Source organism: Planococcus citri, chromosome 4 (genome assembly GCF_950023065.1).
Source record: "Planococcus citri chromosome 4, ihPlaCitr1.1, whole genome shotgun sequence".
Taxonomy (NCBI): Eukaryota; Metazoa; Arthropoda; class Insecta; order Hemiptera; family Pseudococcidae; genus Planococcus; species Planococcus citri.
The window spans coordinates 38,746,771-38,767,414 of NC_088680.1; the positions used below are offsets into that span (position 1 = coordinate 38,746,771).

The 20,644-nt window shown below is 35.6% G+C and overlaps 6 protein-coding genes and 1 long non-coding RNA gene across 10 annotated transcripts in view; 4 read left to right on the forward strand and 3 right to left on the reverse strand.

The window, feature by feature from the left end:
* Positions 1-103: 103 nt before the first annotated feature.
* Positions 104-6,250, reverse strand: Ssu72 (Ssu72 CTD phosphatase). Of its 2 annotated transcripts, none has more exons than XM_065362677.1 (6): positions 6,093-6,250; positions 5,540-5,639; positions 5,324-5,467; positions 5,110-5,249; positions 4,920-5,038; positions 104-485 (listed from the first exon to the last, which is right to left on the reverse strand). In XM_065362677.1, the coding sequence occupies exons 2-6, from the start codon at positions 5,617-5,619 to the stop codon at positions 384-386; spliced, it is 585 nt and encodes a 194-aa protein (XP_065218749.1). In that variant the 5' UTR covers positions 5,620-5,639; positions 6,093-6,250; the 3' UTR covers positions 104-383. The 2 variants fall into 2 exon arrangements, with proteins under 2 accessions (XP_065218749.1, XP_065218750.1); XM_065362678.1 differs by lacking the exon at positions 6,093-6,250 and adding an exon at positions 5,721-6,085.
* Positions 2,634-4,083, reverse strand: LOC135844462 (uncharacterized). Its single transcript, XR_010558533.1, has 2 exons — positions 3,448-4,083; positions 2,634-3,083 (listed from the first exon to the last, which is right to left on the reverse strand). It is a non-coding gene; the product is annotated as an uncharacterized LOC135844462 (long non-coding RNA).
* Positions 6,251-6,758: 508 nt separating the features above from the next.
* LOC135844454 (vacuolar protein sorting-associated protein 37A-like) lies at positions 6,759-9,028 on the forward strand. Its single transcript, XM_065362675.1, has 8 exons — positions 6,759-7,135; positions 7,212-7,401; positions 7,480-7,603; positions 7,671-7,726; positions 7,800-7,959; positions 8,032-8,183; positions 8,250-8,369; positions 8,447-9,028. The coding sequence occupies exons 1-8, from the start codon at positions 7,017-7,019 to the stop codon at positions 8,519-8,521; spliced, it is 996 nt and encodes a 331-aa protein (XP_065218747.1). The 5' UTR covers positions 6,759-7,016; the 3' UTR covers positions 8,522-9,028.
* A 58-nt stretch (positions 9,029-9,086) lies between these two features.
* On the reverse strand, positions 9,087-10,647 carry meigo (Solute carrier family 35 member B1 homolog meigo). The gene has a single exon (XM_065362676.1). It carries the CDS (start codon positions 10,297-10,299, stop codon positions 9,361-9,363), a length of 939 nt encoding a protein of 312 aa, XP_065218748.1. The 5' UTR covers positions 10,300-10,647; the 3' UTR covers positions 9,087-9,360.
* Positions 10,648-10,954: 307 nt separating this feature from the next.
* LOC135844452 (solute carrier family 25 member 3-like) lies at positions 10,955-12,726 on the forward strand. The gene has a single exon (XM_065362672.1). The coding sequence runs from the start codon at positions 11,097-11,099 to the stop codon at positions 12,186-12,188; it is 1,092 nt and encodes a 363-aa protein (XP_065218744.1). The 5' UTR covers positions 10,955-11,096; the 3' UTR covers positions 12,189-12,726.
* Positions 12,727-12,781: 55 nt separating this feature from the next.
* Positions 12,782-20,644, forward strand: part of LOC135844451 (transmembrane protein 198-B) — a 54,659-nt gene continuing 46,796 nt past the window's right edge. For 2 of the 3 annotated variants that reach the window (XM_065362669.1, XM_065362671.1), the window contains exon 1: positions 19,199-19,500. The gene's annotated coding sequence lies outside the window, so the exon portion shown is untranslated. Of the gene's footprint in view, positions 12,921-19,198; positions 19,501-20,644 lie in introns of those variants that run through there. The other variant, XM_065362670.1, reaches the window with a different exon arrangement.
* On the forward strand, positions 12,927-18,060 carry LOC135844449 (uncharacterized). The gene is made up of 2 exons (XM_065362667.1): positions 12,927-15,603; positions 15,901-18,060. The coding sequence occupies exon 2, from the start codon at positions 16,372-16,374 to the stop codon at positions 17,740-17,742; it is 1,371 nt and encodes a 456-aa protein (XP_065218739.1). The 5' UTR covers positions 12,927-15,603; positions 15,901-16,371; the 3' UTR covers positions 17,743-18,060.

Sequence of the window (20,644 nt, forward strand, 5' to 3'; positions counted from 1 at the left end):
TATGTTTAATCTGTGATATATTCGTTTAAGTATTCTATCCTATTCGCGAAGATAGTCGTCGATGCGTTCGCTTCGTAATTCGTTCACAAAATTCGAAACTAGGTATTTTAAAAATTCAATTTATTCGATTCAAATTGTCGCACGCGAGAAACAAAAAGTTTATATTAAAATATAACTTAACTTAGATGAAAATAAATAAATAAATACTCCCAATTAAGGGTGCTGGGTTCATCGATAAAATTCGGAAGAGATACATTTGCGATGATTCGCTTAAAGTATAAATAATTTTCCAAAAAAATACCATCCGTTGCGAAGTCAAAATTAAACTTAATATCACGAATATGCTGCGGAAACTACTCGATCGCCCGTTCTGCTGTTTCGTTTTAGTAAAATAGCATGCAATGTAATAACGATCGATTACATTTCTTTTCATATTCCGGCAATAATCTCACTAAATCGTTATCCAGATCTTCACATTTCGATACCTGAAACAAGAGAAAAATTCGATGTTGAGTAGATAGTAAAATAAAATATTAATAATTAAGGTTCGAATGAAAAGGGCTGCATTGTAGATACGTGTCGGATACCGGAATGCATTATTAATCAACTTTTTGCTGCGATATTTGAGTGTTCGTTCCAGTGATGATTTTGGTCAAATATGAAAACTGAGATCCAAAAATCAGTGACGAATTTACATTAATGCGGTGCTTCATCTTTGCCCTAAATTCATGATGTCAATAATCTCCTTGAATAGGAACTTGAAATGTGTAGAACGACAAGTAAATGCCCTAGACCTTGAATACATACATGAACCATTGTTGATTATACGACGACGAATGCTAATTCGTGAAGCTGAAATATAAAGAGGGGAAAGAAAACAATGTTGCATTGAAATTCGATAGATCATTTTGTTCAACTGAATAAGCAAGCATGCGCTTTTTTGCGTTACCTACTTGCTCCCCGTCGCTTATATAAAATGCGATAATTACATTGAAAAGTGTTTAGAAACTATGCCAAATATGCCTATTTTTGTTTGCACGAGTAGCTCGAACACGATTTTTTTCACTCTCCCTGTCTTTTATTTTCCCTCCTACGAGTATGACAATTCTGTCCTACTTTCTGTCTATCTCTCACGAGTTGAAAATTACTTGAAACATAAAAGGTTTCATAAAAAAGGTACCCTATCAATTGTTGAATATAATGAGCACGAGATTACAAATGTAGGAGCGGTGGTATCATTAAGTAAGCAGTCATTTTGGAGTCTAATAATTTTGTTTCATTTTCATGTGACATTTAAGCATTTTGTATGACAAAAATTTAAACCGATCGAATGTCCAGGGGAAGGAGGGAAAGAGAGCTACAGCAATTGAAGCTACCTACATTATTTTTTGATTAAATGTTTTGAACAAAGTAATCAATAAAATGGTATAGGAATTCAACACGTAATAACTTTTTTCCTGACTTTGAATCATCATTATACCTTCCACTCTCCTCTCACCTCCCCAAAACCCTTCATCTTCTGAAGTCGTCCTCATTGAAAATTGGGGGGGGGGAATGTTGGCTCGTAATTTTCTTCTTTGAAGGTTTCTAAAGAAGAAAATCGCTGACCAACATATCAATGCTTCTGATTTTTTAGCTCACTAGCTAACTTTGCAACCCCCTCTCACTCTTCAAAAATGCAGTACAATACTTCCAGCCCTAAGAAATTCAAACCACTGTTTTTAGCATATTTCCTCAATCGTAATTTTTTTTTTAAAGTTGGGTACTCACAATATTATTCCTCCTCCTTCTTTCGCCTCCCAAATGATCCAATATGTTAAATTGCTTAGCAGGATAAATTGATACAAGGATCCCCTCCCAAGGGAAAATAATGGGACTTGAACAAAATCCAGCCAGGTTTCCCCTATTGAATTTGATCAGATCTGAACTGAACAGCTCTAAATATCCAGATCTGATCAGGTTTAATAAGATCGTTCAGATCTGCTTGGATCTGATCAGTTGTGAACACATGTAATCCGATCAAAATTTTAATTTGGCTAGATCTGATTGAATCTAGTCAGATCTGACCAGGTCAAATTGCATCCAGGAATCGTTCGGATCTGATCGGATCCAATTATTTTCTTTCAAGCTTACTCTGAAAATTCAGATTAGATAAGGAGAGGGTACACGGAAGAGAAAGTTTCAGCTGCCTAATCATAAAATTTCGGGTTCCGCATCGTTTTTGAGCTCTCAAAATTAAAAAGTTTCCTGCCATTTTGAGGAGGGGAGTTTGAAAAATCCATTCTTTATTGGCGTTGTTAGAAGGCCACTTTTGATAGAAGCATTTTTGAGATTCAACTCCCTCCCTCCTGACGCTCCTCCCTTCCCCCTCTTCCTTCTTCTAACCAAAAAAAGTTGATTGGACATTTAAGACGTGAATCGTTTATTCCTGTAAATGTGGCAACAAAATTAATTTGATTAGGCAGCTAAAACTTCATGAATGGTTTTTTAGACATCTACAAATATCATTTTGAGACCGTTTTCAATTTGAATGATCCAAAAAAAAATTTTGGAACATTTTTTTTTTTAAATCATGCTGTAAAAATGAAAGAAAATTCAAAATTAAAATATTATGGTCAGAACAAAACAATGAAAAAATGAGTAGGTACGATTTTTTTGAGAAAAATCAACAAGGAAATCTCCATTTTGAGCATGCAAATTTTAAAACTATGAACTACGCTAAAGTTTTTCTCCCTTGGAAAAAATCCAAGTTTGAGCCACTCAGGGAACCCTTATAAAATGGAAAAATCAAGATTCAAATTCTCCCCTATTTATAATCAGACATAATTTTCTCCACGTTTCATGACACGATGAAAAATAATAATTTCAGATGAGAAATTATAATTCATATCGAGAAAATTGGAATTTGAAATTAGAATTTTGCATATCTGCATCTCTGTTCTTGCAAAGTCTTCAATTTGACAGCTTGAAAAATTGTCTTGAAAACATGGTTATCAAACGAGGATTTCATGTTCATTCGCTTCCAAAATTCCACGTTCTCTTAAACTCAACACGATACGTAATTTTTTTTCAATTTTTGCGACCTACAAAAATTAAGAAAATCATTACATATTTCGACAATCACAACTAGGGAACGGGGTTTTCAACTCGAGAGTGAAGATCTGCCCTCCCCCTCCGGTTATCTGATAAAGTCCTCATTAGGTACAGTAGAAAATTATTCTCACTCGAGGGCAAGTAAAGTATCTCTTGATATTTAAATAACTTGAATGCACCTTCATACTCATACCCCTCATATTTTTAATTATGAGGGTGGGAGGGGGGTTGATTGATTAGAAAATGACTAATTTGGCAGCCATTTTCCCTCAATCTCCATCATTGATGTCTCTCGCTTTCTATCCCTTTCAACTCTTTAAGAAATTAAACATTTTATAAAATGCAAGTACATACCAAAACCGTAATCCTTATTCCTGTGTGGGCTGGAAAATAATCGATCAAGTTTTTCATATAACCCTCATTTCTCCCTTCTCACCTATTTTTGCCAACGCAACGTCAGATCTTTACGAGTAAATAATGACGTAGTTGAACATTCTAATTCCAATCAACTTATCACTGCTCTACTGACCTATCTCATAGCCTTTATACGATGTTTTACAGATGCGAAAATGTAATATCCGATAAGCGTCAGCGTGTAACAAGTAACCTACACGTGGACGAAATTTCACGCTGGCTGATGTTCTCTCCTTTCCCCTCCTTCCTAGTCGTCTGTGATCCTTCTGCGTATTCGTTAATGAGACATTAAAACAAATATGGAAAAATTATTTCAATACTGTACAAGTATTCGAGCTGTTTACGTTTTATAAGCGTTATACAAATGAAGTGGAATAGATATGAGGCGTTATTTCTCATCGTGGTTTCAATTTGAAAGTACGTACATGGAAAACAATAAGGAATAACGTAACGATAGTAGATGGTATGGTATGGGAAGAAAAGTGAGGGAAGCGGAGATTACGAGATTAATGCGTTGTACGACGATTCCGCCGAATAAATCTGGGCACTTGTAGCATGTCAGTGTTATACGTACGTACGTACCTCGCCAACACCACCGTTTCCCATTATTACCTCTTCTTTTGATAGCAGTGGGTCTCAATATGTCGATCCGATGTTGAAAATGATTTTGGTAGAAAGATGCTGTTTTCAAGGTGCTTCTGAATAGGAAGGTTTTGTTGCAAGCGAGAGACTATGTTGTACGACAGTTGAAAGACTTTCACTTCGGTAGTGAAAGTGTAGCATACGTAGAAACGAAGCTGAATTCTTCAATAAGCTAATCGCGAATATCGTGACGTGTGAAAAGCCGTATTAGTTTATAAGCGGAAAATATTCAGATAAAAAAATCATAACTGCGGCATACGTCTCATTCAATTCTTCATGGCCAATCTCAATTACGTTCTATCGCCATGGGAGTGAAAAAAGAAACCTAAAGATGATCGTGATAGTTCAATGTGGTGAGCGAATGCTGAATCACGATCGATGGCTAATAAAATTTAATAGACTGCAGCGTTTTTATTCCGTCAATTAAAAAAAAATGCGATAACCTATCGATTTTATGGAAAATCATACATCCTGCGCAAAATTCAAAACCCCCTCCTTCCATTTTCTTGTTGATTGGTAACATTTGAACGTTCGGTTCGATTTATTCAACACAATGGACAACACTTGAAGAAAGAAGTAAATGACAAAGCATTGCGTCTACTCAAGAGCTGAACATAACGAAATTCGATCTCTCAAAAAACCACTAGTTGCATCCGGTATCCGTACACGTTTACCAATGACGTAATTCCATCGGCCATTTACATAGGCAGATCTGTAAACAGAAAAATACTCGAAGGGGTATAATAAAATAATGCAAAAATAAGTATTACCAATTGTACTAATTCACAAATGAAAAAAGCGCCGATGGTGGCTTCTTCTTGATTATCTTGGATATCAACGTTTATTATATGGACTGGTGTATTGTCAGTAGGTGTCTTTGAATTGAAATCTGTAAAAGAAGCTGGAATGTTTGAGGAAATTCTATACACGTATTAGATTAAAGATTAATATGTCACTAACAATCAATAACTTGATCGTAGACTCGTTCTTCGCACGTGATAATTAAATCGAATTGATCCGGCGAAAGCTGGAATTTTTCTGGTTTAAGTTTTATCCTCCTGTTACGATCTAACATGTGTAATAAACCGTTCTGAGTATAGCTAAAGTGTGAGTTAAGGAAATTAAATTATATTGTAATGAATTCATAAATCGAGATCACTCTGAAAAAGGATACAATGCTTTATCTTTTCTTGATAAATCGTTGTATATTTCATCGTATGTACAACTGAAATCATAAATGTTGGGTTTATCCATCGCTGTACCCGGTAATTTCACTTTATCACCGGTTCCGAATGATTTCACCGAGTATCCTTTTTTGCTGAAACAGAAATTTAACTATTAACCTTCAAGTAGGCCGATGACCGGATGAATTTAAAAAATTTAGTATCACCTTAGAACTGAATGTGCTTCCATACTGCGGTTCATATTGCTTGAGCAAGTGATGGCTATTCGTAACTTATTCTCTGGCATTTTAGGATCCGATTTTTACCCTGAAAACAAAACAAGTAATGAGATTGGAATCCGGGTTAGTCATGCCACGATTTAAATAATAAAACACATCGACGTGTTACGTTTTTTCACTGCTGTACTTAATGATGACCGTATTTAACTATTTTTAAAGAGATGCAACAATTATGCCTTCAGATAATGATGCAATTTTCAAAAATGCATCAATCTCCAAATCCAGAACAACTTAGTAGAATATTATAAATCACGAATATAACGCGATGATGAACGTCAATTTTAGAATAATGAGCTTTGAAGACCGTATTAACTGCGAAAAAATCCAACGAAGAAACTGTGAAATGAAAGAAAAACACCGAAAAATACAAAGGATGCTGAACTACAGCATCTGCATACGAGATGAGAACTTGAGACCCGCTTAAGATTACTCGAAAACTTTTAGAAAAACTGTCGATAGATTTATGATTACGGTTACGTACTTTTCATTAATGAATACTGATCAGAAAAATTAAACTGATGTCGACTGACGTAAAATTTAAAGGTGAATTATTTAGAAATGAAGTAAAACTTTGACCAAGAAAGAGGAAATGAAATTGATACGAATACGATTCATTCTAGTTTCTTGGTAATTTGCAAAAAATGTGTTCATTCATTTTCCTTGAAAAATGAAATTGAATGATTTGTTTGTTCGAATTTCAAGGTCAGATCATTTGTGAAAAACCTTGCCAATGATTACGAATGAAAGAATCTATTTGTCCTTACCTTGAACGTTTTCTTCGAATCGAATTCGCGATTCGGAAGATTGTCGTATATGAATTCAATGTTGCCACTTTGAGGTGTTCCGAATTTCTTTCATCAAATTGGCAAAAAAATTTGAGAAGCAAATTTGAAATTTATCGCTACTCTCGACTTTGCCTTCGCGTTTATAAATCAAAATTCATTATTTTCATTTTAATTGCTACGAGCTGATGATGATCTATTTCTATTTTCATCTGATTCTGAATGAATCTGAAATGTTCATTTTTCCCTTTCATAGCTACATTAATAATTTCTTCTCCTTGCAACCTTGAAAAAAATGTTGAAAAAATTTAGTACGAAAGTTTACCGCTCGAGGCGCTCTTATTCGAGCTTTTTTCTATGTGATAAAATAAAATGAAACAACTGATAAAATAAATTCGTAGTTCGTAATAAAAGTTTGTCCAACTCCAAACTTTTTGAAACTTTTGTTAATTACTCCGTCGACGAAAACAATGTGTAAATAGTTGCGTAATTTAATTAGTTTTAAATGAATTTATATGTGTTATCATTTAACATAGTTGTTGGTTGGTTTTGTGAGAAATTCGTTGTTGATGTTTTTATAAAACACGTACGAAGGAAAGCAAGTTGCGATAAAGTTGCCTTCGATGATTCCAAGCCCACCATTACTTTCAATGATTCCAAGTGCATCATTTTGCACCCGTGTAACAGACTATAACGATGATCGGATCAGACAAATTAATACGTTGAAAGTATTCAACGACAAGTAAGTGGGCTTTTGTGAGTCAATTTTCATATCAATAACAAACCTACGACGTCAACTTATGAAAATTTGATAACAGTGTTTCAGAAATCACTCCGAATTCCGAGTACTCCATCGAATTTGTAGCTGGTGAAAATAAACTCGCCATGTTGATTATTCTTGGCCCTGATTTTCCGTCGGAAAAGCCCTTACTGAAAATTACCCCGTCTATATCGCATCAATGGGTTAACGAAAACAGCGAAATTGTCGGCGCACCTGGATATTTAAATGTATGTTCGAACCCCGTGTATCTTATTTGTCAATTTTTTGCAATATTTTAGAACTAATTTCATTGTTTTATTTTATAGTTTTGTATATATTCGGATCTCGGCAGAGTGGTACAAGTTATTATTCGTGAGCTGCAACGTAATCCTCCTCCATTGAAACAAAAAGAATCACCTATTACGGCTTCGTGTAGATTTAAAAATTTAGGTGAGTTAATAATCATTCATCTGTTCAATGTCGTATTCTTCGCATCTACAACTTGCATCATTTTCAGATGTCCTCGAAGCTAGTCCTTGTAGCGAAGAATTTGAACAAAGTTTTGAAGTTATGGTCAGTGCATTCAAAATTCATCCTTATTTCCTTCCGTTATTTATTCTTATTAATATTATCGATTCGATTACAGAGCAGCGTGGTTGGAAGATTGCATAAAATGTCCGTAGAAGAACTAAAAAAATTAAACGAAGACGAAGAAGATTTGGAAAAATTCGTCAGTAATTTACCACACGTCCAGTCACTCAAACAAACTGTTATAGATTTAATTAACGGAACAGAAGAATTAGAAAGTAAATTGAATTTTTTCCTTTTTTTCTCCAAATTGCATTGTTCGACATTTTAAATTATTATTACGTTTGTAGAAAAAAATGTCGAATTGGAACAAAAAATCGAAGAATTGAAAACCGAAAACGATAACAAAAAGCCTATATTCGAAGAACATAGAGATAAATGCAAAGAACTGTATGATAAATATATGAAATTAGCTGAAATCAGAGCTCCGGTCAATGTGAAAGTAAGTCTTTCAAATTTATTTCTTGTATAGATTTCCAAAGTAATAATGTAAACGTCTTTTTTGCAGAAACGATTAAAACAAGCTGCAACTACGTTAGATACCGAAAGTGAAACTGTTGCTGATAAATTTCTCGAAGGAGAACTACCCCTGGATCAATTTTTGTCGAAATATAAACAACTCAGAATAGTAAGTCTTTAGTCTATCGATTATTTTAATCTTTGCTCTGGTTAGAATTGCTCTCATTAATTTTGTATTCCTTGCAGCAACTGCACGCTATCAAAAAGAAAGAAGAAAGAATCGATAAACGGATCCAAATGGATAAAAACACTACATCGTGAACCGGGGAAATTCGTCCTTCATTGTGATGTGATAATTTAAAAGTATTTTTTACTTTTTTTTTCTCTTTTCTAAAATATAAAAAAAATGCTTATAAATGTTGTTACTGTTTCATCCTCGCTCTGTTGTTATAGTTACAGTATTACCGAATACTCGATCTTGGAAATAGAGCTTTTTACTTTACGTATATAATCACGCATTCGGATTTGTTATGCCGATATGTGTTGGTTACCTCGTTACATTATGTGTATGTAACAATATTACGTATATATTTTTTTAAATCGTTATTTTGTCGCTGATATGATTTTTATTTTGGAAGCTCTCGAATTACGTTGAAATAATTGTATATATTATGTTTTTCTTTACTTGTGTCTCTGTATGTCGATGTGTCGTAGATTTATCTTTTTATAACACGCGATGTTTTATTAAGTTGTAATTAATTTTTATTTCTCGGTAGGCGTAATTATGGAACAGAGTGTGGTTATATTAAAATGCTTTTATACGGCCAAGTATCATTTATTTGAAGTATTCTGCCGAGCGCCGATAAAGAATCAAGTACTTGACAGGTAAATTTCAAGAATTTTTATTCATTTCATACAGAAAATAAAAAGTATAAACTTAACGTAATCATTGATACAATGATGAATATATAGGTAGACAAAGAAAATCAACTTAATATTAAGATCACATTATTTTGTGCTTAACATCGATTCAGTTTAGGTCACAATTATAAGATAAATGCAAGAATTTTTCGGAAGGTTATCAGTAGTTACTAATTTCGTCGATAAGTGCTGGTATCGATGGGATGGGAGTAATTCATACCTCGGAGCTATCACAAGTTTCATGTTTTTTCGACTGGCTTGCGTGCTTTACCGAAAAAACTATCTAATAATAATCCAGAGAATACGAAGATAGTAGCGATCCATTGTCGTGTCAGCATAACATTACCGAAAATAATAACAGATCCTAAGACAGTGAAGAATTTTCGAGTCGTGGTAATGATAGAGCAAGGCAAAGGTCCAAAATCGGTAACTGTAAGGAAAATGAAGAACTGTCCAAAAGCACTGGCTGCTGAAAAAGATACCAGTTCCCATAATACAGCAGGGTGTCGTTTAACGAAATCGATGAAAGTGATGAATTCGCCGGTGACGAGCACACCGATGCCAAGGAAGACAATAGACCACTTGTTCATGTTAATCATTAAATGTCCAGATTTTGTTTTCGATTCACTTCTCATACGTTCTTGGACGGCCGCCGTTAATCCATCCATTACCAATGAAATGAGGATCATTAACTCGCCGTAGCCGAATATCGAACTGCTGGCAGATGAGGTTTTGCCATCTTTGTACATGAATAAAGCTACGCCTATGACGACGAGTAACACGAAGCAGTATTTCTTGAATGGGTACGATTTGTTACCCAGTAGAACGCTGAGAACCATGACTGGAATCGGTTTACCCGATTTACCGATAACTTGGGTTGGATAATTGACCCATCGTAGAGCCAAATTGCTGGTCAACATAGCTACTAAATAAGTTAGAGAAGCGGCGAGGTAGTATGACGTTCTTGTCGTGTCTTCGCCTTCTTTCATCACCGTCACCGAAGTGAATATTGCGTAAAAATAGTTTACGACGCATTGTATAAATACCAAGGATAATATGCAAGTGAATTTCTCGTCTCCGTAGTTTCCTCGAGTGATTCTTTCCTGAATTATGCCATAGTAGAAGTAGGTGATGAAGATGGCAGCTGCGCAGATGAATAGCTTCAATCGGCGGTCCATGAATATTATTGAAGGATTACTAAAAAATGGAAAACTATACGCGGAACTTTCATGAGGAACAACCGAGTATCAACTCATTCGAGAATCGAGTGTTACACATTAAACTGTACGTGGCTGTACCTGCGAGCAAGCTGAGCTGTGTTTTGATGATTAGCTATCGCAGTGCTGTTCCTGTTTGGCGATAAGATCTGTCGGAATTTTCGGAGTAAATTTATTTTTTCAGCGGTTATATGTTTAAAAATTGAATTTAATGTAGTTTTGATACACGAATTACTTTGTTTATTGACATTTTTTCACCAGAATTTGCAGGAAAAAAAGAAAATAATCCTTTCCAGTTTCCACCTTTGCAAAATGATAAATCCTGGATGGCAAACAGCTTTTGGCATTTTTGGTTTGCTGAGCGTCAAATGACCAAATTTTCCTGCGCTTTCATTTTTTGAAAGTTGAACCGGTTGAGGGCTATTTGAACGATAAAAATCAAGAAATATGAGTTTAGGGTCGTTTAGTTTCATTACAGTACAGAATAAAATTCAGCATTTATGTCGAAATAGTTGAAAAATCTCCAAATTTTTTACTTATGTTTGCAAAATGAAACCAAATACCAAATCTATCCATTCCATTCAATATTCATTCATTTTATCATATTTTTCATCTGTGATCTGATTACAACAACTGATCGCTCTCTTTCATCACGACTGGGCAGTGTTCGAATAGTTCGAAGTTCGTATAGTTGAATTTTTGAATTAATTTCGCGTGTGTTGAAGTTCCGAAATTGTTAACAACGCGAACCGTTCACAATGTCACTGCCAGCTCTAGAAAACGTTAAAGGTACGCCGTACAACTCGATGTTTTCCAAACACTTCGGTGTTAGTGATAAGACCGACGCTGGCCTTTTGATGCCAACTGGACGTACGATCGCAGCCGCATCGGCGGCCGCTGCCCCTAATCCAGGCGACAGTTGTGCGTACGGATCGAACAAATACTTCGCATTATGCGGTATCGGCGGTATCCTTTCTTGCGGTATTACTCACACAATGGTCACACCGCTTGACCTTGTGAAATGTCGTCTGCAAGTAAATCCAGCCAAATACAAGAACGTAATCAATGGATTCAGAGTAACACTGGCCGAAGATGGAGCCCGTGGTTTGGCTCGTGGTTGGGCACCAACCTTCTTCGGGTACTCGGCCCAAGGTCTGTGCAAATTCGGTTTCTACGAATACTTCAAATGTCTTTACTCCGATTTGCTAGGCGAAGAGAACTCCTACCTGTGGAGGACATCTTTATACTTGGCCGCTTCAGCATCGGCCGAATTCTTCGCTGATATCGCTCTTAGCCCTATGGAGTCGATCAAAGTTAAAATACAAACAACGCCCGGATTCGCAAACACGTTACGCGAAGCAGCACCCAAAATGTACAGAGAAGAAGGCATGAACGCTTTCTTCAAAAGTGTAGCTCCATTATGGATGCGACAGATTCCATATACCATGATGAAATTCGCCTGTTTCGAAAGAACCGTAGAATTACTCTACAAATACGTCGTACCAAAACCCCGAGCTGATTGTTCCAAGAGCGAACAACTCGTCGTCACGTTTGCCGCCGGTTACATCGCCGGTGTATTTTGCGCCATCGTATCTCATCCAGCTGACACCGTTGTATCTAAATTGAACCAAGAGAAGAACGTATCTGCTATCGAATTAACAAAACGTATCGGTTTTGTTGGATTATGGAAAGGATTAGTACCTAGGATAGTTATGATTGGTACATTAACAGCGCTACAATGGTTCATTTACGATTTCGTTAAGGTATCTTTGGCTTTACCGCGTCCACCGCCGCCTGAAATGCCAGCATCTTTAAAAGCCAAATTGGCCGCTGAAGGAAAAACTGAGTAAATTTTAAACTACGTTGTTATCGAATACAATTCCCATTCGATTGTGTTGTGTGTTTTAACATCGTCTGATTTTTAAATCCTGTTGGTTTTCTGTTTTCTTCTCTTTTTTTTTCCGAATAGTAACTTTTGTTCCTTTGTGGCTATACCAATTGGAAAACATGATCTTTGTGATGTTAAGTACTAGATTTCATTTAGGTATCTTGTTATATACGTGTAATGAAAAGTTATTTCAATATCGTTATTTATACCATAATTTTGTTCGTAAGATCGAATATTATTTATTTTCCATTTTTAATTTAGAATTTTTTTTTTCCATTTTCGTTTATGTGTTTTTTGAAATGAACGATACAATAGAAAGACTGTATTTTTCATGTTATTATAATGGCATCCGAGCCCGATAGTCCAATTCGCTTGATTTAAATTTCACACACATACCTAGTTTTAAATTGCATGCTTCCCGGATTTAATTAATATATTGTGTTACATTCCGTAGTGAGCATGACTGATCATTTCGAAATATAAAATGATAATTACGTGTTTTTTGGTGTACGTTTTTTCCTAACTAATAAACCTCATTTTTTTGTTCAATTTTCAGAACGTTCGGTCGCGCGGATCTCTAAAGAAATGGGCGTTAACTCAGCAGAAATTAATATGATCCGTTTGCAGGTCCAGGTTGGATGTGATTTGAAATATTTCAAGTCTTTTTTCGAAGCAGACAGCTTCGTAACACGATGTAAGTTCATGTTATCGCTTCGATATCGGTCGAATTTTTAATTGAAATTATATCATCATCGTGTCTGCGACTGAACGTCTAAATATAACCGTCGCTAGCAACTATCGTGCAGGGTCGAGACCCGTTCGCGTACGAGTGTTGTGTGAATATTAGTGGGTGTCTAAGCATTGTTTTTCTATGCAAAAGTTGTCCCGGTGAACCCTCACACAACGAAAGAAAAAACGCTTCGACTACGAAATATTAGTTAAATTCACGCTGTACCCGTACGCTTATTAAAACCGAATATCTCACCATGAACCGGTCTTTGTTAACTAGGGAACTGTAACCCAGGTATGTCAGACAGCCATTTTGTTCCTGGTTTAACGAGCTTCAGTCATTTTTCAGCACTTCATTTTTGGGTTAAAAATAGTTTGAAATTGTGTGAAATTTACAGCATGTGCTCTAATTCAATGATTACTTTCATTCTATGCCAGAAATTCCGTCATAAAAGCCTTGAATTGAAAAACAACAATTTTTTCAGTGAGGAACAAAATGGGTGTCTGACATACCCGGGTTATAGTACCTTATGTTAACTTGGGTGCAATCAAATTGAGGAAGCGAAAAATGAAATAGCAAGTAGCAACTAAGTAGCTGTACTGTCCAGGGATGGAAGAGCCGGGAGCGAGCCGGAGCCAGAGTCTGAAAGAGCCGGATTTTTTGAGGAGCTAGAGCCAGAGCCAAGAGCCAAATAAATGAAAGTGCAGAAAAACATCACGAGCTCTCTTGCAAAAGAGCTCCTTATTTTACTCAAGAGAGCCATCATCATAAGGAGTCTTTAACCTGGAAAGAGCCAGAGCCGAGTGGGAGCCCACAAAATTTTTCAGGCTCTTTGGCTCCCTAAAAGTAGAGAAAAAAGTTGAAAAATGCGCACAATTTTATCAAAAATTCAACTTTTAACTCACATTTGTGAAGAAAATGAAGAATTTCTAAGTTTTTTTCCTCATTGAGAAATGAAATGAAAATAAATGCAGTGTATTTTCATTTTTTTCATCGTTTTTCACGAATTTTGAACTCTAATTTAAAGAGCCAAGAGCCAGAGCCAGAGCTGGAGTGGGAGCCGAGAAATTGGAAGAGGGAGTCGAGAGTCAAAGAGCGGAGTCGGAAAGAATTGAGGAGCGAGCAAGGAGCCAAAGAGCTCATGTAAAGAAAAAGTGCCAAGAGCCAAGAGCGAGCCAGAGCTGAAACTTGCGGGGAGCTGAGCCAGAGCCAAGAGCGGGAGCCCTGAATTCAAGGCTCTTCCATCCCTGGTACTGTCTGTGTAAGGTTTCACCAAATTTCTTTCATTCAAGAGGAAGAGATATCGAACTCGTTTCTATTTTCAGCCTTTGGTTTGGATTTTTCTCACAGCCATCGCTGGATTTTTTTAAAAATAAAAACTTTAAAATCCGCAGAAACGTAATTACTGGTAAATTACCATAAACTCGAACTCGACCAATACCACCTATAGTAAAAGGCCTGAGCGCTGAATCATTATCACCTTCTGACGTCACACCTTAAGAGGACTCGATTGTGTTTACCATTTGAATTTTAACGTATGATTAAATGGCGAATTCGTGAAATTGAGTAAAACTTTCGTTAAAAAAGTTATTTAAATTAAGAAATTTAATTAATATTTGTCCTAAAATGTGTTCTAGTCATGTGGCACTGATGTTTTCAACTGTAGGTGGTCTCCGTTTATTTGATTTGTGTATAAGAATGAATTTTTTGCAAGTTGTTAGTGTTGTGTGATTTGAATGGATAGTGATATAATGTAGATTAAAATGAAAATTAATGTGAACTAGTGCTTGTGTTTTACCGGAATGATGTCGTAATGAAATAAATAGTGAACTATGCGATTGCATCAAGTTGAAGAAAAATCTACAATACATTTGAAATCTACTTCTTGGACCATCCAGCTAAAGCTATGATATGATGGATATAAAGAAGAAATGAGGAGCTCATTGCAAAAGTAGCCCTTGTCACACATTTTTCAAAAATGAGTTTACACCGCCATTCGATAGTACTAATAGAGGCCTATCATGGAGCGAACTCAAAAGTTTTCAAAATTTTGTATTTTAGTAAAAAAATGCAATACAAAAAAACATGGGTTCTTGCAAAAACAGCCCATGTCCGTGACATGGGCTGTTTTTGCAAACATGCAATTAGTAAACAAACAATGGGTACGTGGGTAAGTCGACTGCTACATAAGCAGCAACTAGCAACCAGCAACTGGCAACTTGGCAACCAAATCAAAAAATTTTGATTTGGTTGCTAGTTCCAGCCAATAACCGAGCAACTTCTTATCATTTTCGTTCCACTGACGCGAAACGAAGTTGCTAAGTTGCCGAGTTGCCGCTTATGTAGCAGTGCACTAATGAACTAATGAGTATTGAGTGTTTTCTGTTTCCTGTTTCATAAATCATAATATTGATAATGGTGATGAATAATTTATTAATTATCCGTGATGGTTTCATATTTTAAGAATTATGGAATCTAGTAATAATAATTCGAATTCTGAAGCGGGTGTTTTACAATTGAATAGAAAGCATAGAAAACGAAAAATAAAACCTGAACAAGACAGAAAAACTAAGCGAGTACGCGGTGAAACGTATGTGACTGCGAAAGGAAAAATTATTTGGGAAAGAAGAATCGGACCTGATTGCAAGTAAGTACATGAAACAAAAAAAGTATACAATATTAAAGGCTCATTTACACTATGTAAGTACTGCTGGTTGAACGTTGAACGTAATTTCAAATCATCTACTCTTGTGTAATACAAGACGTAACCGTATATACCCGTATATACACTTTATTTTCCCTGTATTTCAACTTCAAGACAAATTTACATTTACAAACCTGTGTTACATCGTAATGCATAGTGTAGTAGGGAAAAAACGAAATGCTGATGAAGTTTTCGAGTCCAATATTATGATACTGATAAAACCGTATATTTTTCTTTTAGGTGTAAACGTTACCACTGTTTCGAAGTAATAAATGAAGAAAAACGACTTTCCGTGCACTCGAGTCTAAAGATGAACAAGATGCTTACTTATCCGGTTTAATCTTTGTTGAAAGTGTAAAGCGGCAGCGATCTCGAAAACGAAAATCTGCTCAACAGCCTGAAAACGAAAATGACGATCCAAACGAAGGAGATAATGAAGATGAGTGTGAAACTGACCCTTCGAATGAATCAAGTAAATCAAAGTTCGAGCATTCGGTTTCATTCTACTATAAGATCAGAATCAGAATTGACGTGAACAATGATTTCGAAGACATCTGCGTTTGTAGAAATGCGTTCCTAAGTCTACACGGCATCACGAGAGGTCGGCTGAGAACAATTCAGAAAAGTTTGAAAGAAACCGGTCAATCTCCGAAAGATGAGCGAGGCAAGCATACTACGAGACCAAGAAATGTTCCTAATGAAGTTAAGAAGATGATTAAACAGCATATCAAATCGTTTAAACCTGTACAATCTCACTATTCGCAAAGAAAGGCTCCAAAGAAGGTGTTTTTGCCTGAAACGTTGAATGCTGCTCGAATGCACGAGATGTTTGTAAATGAAAATCAATTGCGTGTGTCATATAACACCTACCTTGAAGTATTTAACAAATTCAATATAGGATTTGGTTTACCAAAGTCTGATACATGTGGAACATGCGATGCTATGAAAGCCAATCCAACCAGCTCTGAAGAATACTATATGCATTTAAGCGAAGCGCAGATGTGGTATGATTTTAGAAGTACGATTAAAAAGAGATCGAAGAAACGGCGTTCTAAAATTCAAGCTATTTCCTTTGATTACATGAAGAATCTACCTTTACCGCATATACGTACAAATATCGTTTATTACACAAGACAGCTATGGTATTATGTGTTTGGTATTCATGATTTCACCACTGATGCGGGAACGATGTATTGCTACCATGAAGGCGAAGCTAAAAAAGGATGCTGTGATGTAACTTCGATGCTTTTTCATTATCTGAAAAGTTTTAAAAATGAGAAGAAAGATGAACTGTATTTATTTTCCGACGGATGTCCCGGCCAGAATAAAAACCACTGCATGATTTATTTTTCGTATATGCTTGTACATGTATTTCGATTATACAAAAGCATTACTCATGCTTTCCCAATCAGAGGCCATTCATTCCTTGATAATGATACAGACTTTTCGAATATTTCCAAGAGAGTTAGACTTGAAACTATACAAACTATCGAAGAATGGAACCATGTGATTGAAGCTGCTAGAAAAAAACCAAGTTTTGAAGTCGTTCATCCAGAAACCAGTGATTTTCATGATATGTTATCTGCTTTGCAACCATACTTCTTGAAGACTGCCAAACCTGCGCTGAAGTTACGTGAAATCAAAATGTACCGCATTCGAGAATCAACGGCAGACATAGAAGTTAAATATCAGTATGATGAGAAGAAATGGAGTACATGTACCATACGGAATAGGAAAAAATTACCCGATGAGCTTGACCTGAAGTTAATGTATGAAGAACCCATATCTGTGAGAGGTTCGAAAATAACTGATCTCAAGAAGTTGCTGCCTTTTGTGAAACGTGAAAATCATCCGTTTTATAACGATTTAATTTCGAAATACGAAGAAGAATGTAGAATACAGGCTGAAAAATTAGCTGCTGCGAAAGCTGCTGCGAAAGCTGCTGCCGAATCTTCTGAAACTGCCAAATCTCCAGAAAATACTGAAGCTGTTCTTGCTACGAATGATGATTCCGAATCCGAATACGAAATGTTAAGTGTAGAGGAATTCTACTCTGATAACAGCAGCGGTGATGAGATGTGATATGATTTAAATTTTAAATATTTTTAATTTAATACGTTCCTGTTACTCTGTTTCTCGTTTCTCCAACTAGTCTTGGTTTTGATTGTTTCTATTATATTATAAGAATTGTTGAATTTCGAATGTTTTATAGTTTTAGAAAAACATGATTGAGGTTATTTATTATTTTTCATTTCCTCCAAGTCCAAATCATTTTCATTTTAACTTATGATTTTCGTGTTATTGTCTTACCTTTTAATTGGAAAAGCATTACGTAGGTGATTAATTTATGATTTCTTTTTCATTTTATCGTTAGTTCCTTTTCATTTCAGTGTGGTCTCACTCTTTATTATTTGATTACTTGGTTTGTTCTTAAATTTTTAACTTTTAAGCATTGTTTTGTTTTTATGAATTAAATAAACTGAACAAAAGTTCAATAATTCGTCTTCAAGACTCTTTTATTTTCAAATCGTGTAACATTTGCTCAATTTTATAAATTTCATACGAGAATGTCTTCGTCTTCTTTAAAAACAAACAGAGCTAACCGAATAGTTGTTACAAAAACAGCCCATGTCCACTGGTTCGCTGATAAAAGTCACCGTAGCTCCGAACTGAGAAAGTGAACATGGTTGAAATTTTTGTCAGTAAGCCAGGAAGAATTGTACTTTCGATTAAAATCATGAAGAGCGCGCAGAAAATATTTATAACAAAAGCGCAAGGTTATTTAGCTCTCCTGAAAAAAAACGGCCGATGGACAAGGGCTACTTTTGCAATGAGCTCCTCAAATCATCAACATCTCAAACCAATTGAAACAGCTTTAAATTCCAAAATTCCTTCGGATAGATGTCAACAGGCATAGTCAAGTGGTACAATGTTTGCAAAGAACTTCAAGAGAAATCTCCGTCACATATGCAATGTTCAGTGATCATGTTCCTGGTGTATCTTATTTATGAGCTGGAGATTATGTTCGCGTTCGCGTATATTGAATATTCACAATAATTTGTATTTGTTGAAGTCATTTTTTAATCTCAATTGTCATTCTCCAGAGTTTTTCTCAGTATTCTTTTAGAAATCGGATCATAAACGATTGTAGTTCTCAATGTTCTCATCTTACATGATAAAAACAGTGTTGGTTATGAGCTAATTTTCACTTATTTTTTCATTTAAATCATTCCCACATGATCTTAAATTAATTATTAAATATCAGAATGTGATTTAAAACGCAAAATAAAATGTTCTTGGGATTTATTTCGTTCTAGTGCATTAATATTGCATTCATTTCTATAGTGTTATCGGAGTATGTACTCCCCAATAGTGATGACGTCACAAAACAGCGCTCAGGCCTTTTACTATAGGTGGTATTGACTCGACTTGAGCGCCACCTACTGCATGTTTTATAAACTACCAGAATTCCTGCACCAAAATGTTATCCAGTTACGCATTCGAATCGCTAGAAAAACCAAAATAATCGATCATGTGCAAGCATGCGTTGTTTTCTGTGCAGTTTTCCTGTTGAAGTGAACGGCGATGGTGCAGTTGTGTTATGTTCGTATTTCGGCGTGATTGCAGTTCGCGAATGATATTTTTTTACAATGCGATAAAGTGAAAAATGCCTAAAATTGATAACGAATTATAATATTCATCGGTAAATTAATTTAATCGAATATTACAGTGCGAGTGAAATTTGTTAAATCATCGGGCTATGTGTTTTGAAGATTTTCCCTCGTTTGTGCGCTATTTTCTACCCGGAAGATCGTTCACGTAGAAGGTGTTCCATCAAAGGTGAGCTTTCTCGTATAAATTTACCTAAATGCAAGTTCAAATTTCAAACGTCAAACTAGTAGTAACGATATTTTCATCGCCTAAGTCTAATGGAATTAATCAAACTTCCATATCTACTTGCTCGAGTGTTTTGATGAAACCTTACGACGTTTTTTGAAACCTTAAAATACATCGTAGCCTCGTAGATTCGGCAAATTTGACGAAAACGAGAAGATTCTCATGGATTTCGAAGAGCAAAACATCTCATCGTGTTGCATAATTTTCGCATAAAAGCTCATTCGTGACTGGCGAATTGACACGCTCGTTGACGCTAATTGGCGGTAATTTTCTCGAAATATACGTGCTCATTGATTGATTTACCATTATTGACAGGTTTAATCTCGATATGTAGTCAAAATACGAGGAAATAATTACCGCAGTTTTTTTTTTATTTACTTACTCGTGTTTCGAGTTCGAGTTTCTCCGGCGAAGCAAGGTATTATATCGAGGTATAGGTTGTCGATATCCATAGGTGTTTAAAAATTTACTCTCACGGGTGAGTTTTCCACGCGATTGCGAGTACATCGAAGCGAAAAAAAGGCGAAGCTTTTGATAAAAAGCTATCTATGCGGTATATTATTTATGTATAAGAGGTAACCGGTAACCAGGTTAATACGAAGAATATTTACGCTACGATTATTTTCCACGTACTCGAGTCGTTGGTCGGTTACAAAAATTAACTCGTATGAAAAGCCTGTACCTATCTACCTTAAACGGTGACAACATATTTTGTTATCGATTCAAAAATATGGCAATCTTTTTTTTTTATCGTGGCAAAAACGGGTCATCATTGTTGACCAATGTAACGTGTAAAACGTATCATTGCGGTGCTAATTTTTTCGACATTAATTGGCTCATGCGATGAGTTTCACTTTACGTTTTTTTTTCACATAATGTTAGATGGAAGCAGATGCACATCATATTTGCCAACTTGTATACCGAAGCATGTTCACGTACCTTAGGTCCTTACCGTATAGAGAGGAAAAAAAATGTTGAAACTCGCTCCCTGTAGACTAATTATAAAGAAAAACGCCGATTTCAATCGAAGTAATTAAAAATATAAAAAAAGAATAAACGATCGATTAATTGTTACTTATGAAATACC

Coding starts and splice junctions, on each gene's coding strand:
- Ssu72 (XM_065362677.1), bottom strand. CDS start 5,619: ATGCCAGAGAATAAGTTACGAATAGCCATCACTTGCTCAAGCAATATG. Junction 5,250..5,323: donor TCAAGAAAAGATAAAGCATT/GTATCCTTTTTC, acceptor CTCACACTTTAG/CTATACTCAGAACGGTTTAT. Junction 486..4,919: donor TTTGTGAATTAGTACAATTG/GTAATACTTATT, acceptor CTCTTGTTTCAG/GTATCGAAATGTGAAGATCT.
- LOC135844454 (XM_065362675.1), top strand. CDS start 7,017: ATGATTCCAAGCCCACCATTACTTTCAATGATTCCAAGTGCATCATTT. Junction 7,136..7,211: donor TTGAAAGTATTCAACGACAA/GTAAGTGGGCTT, acceptor ATTTGATAACAG/TGTTTCAGAAATCACTCCGA. Junction 8,370..8,446: donor AATATAAACAACTCAGAATA/GTAAGTCTTTAG, acceptor TATTCCTTGCAG/CAACTGCACGCTATCAAAAA.
- meigo (XM_065362676.1), bottom strand. CDS start 10,299: ATGGACCGCCGATTGAAGCTATTCATCTGCGCAGCTGCCATCTTCATC.
- LOC135844452 (XM_065362672.1), top strand. CDS start 11,097: ATGTCACTGCCAGCTCTAGAAAACGTTAAAGGTACGCCGTACAACTCG.
- LOC135844449 (XM_065362667.1), top strand. CDS start 16,372: ATGATTAAACAGCATATCAAATCGTTTAAACCTGTACAATCTCACTAT.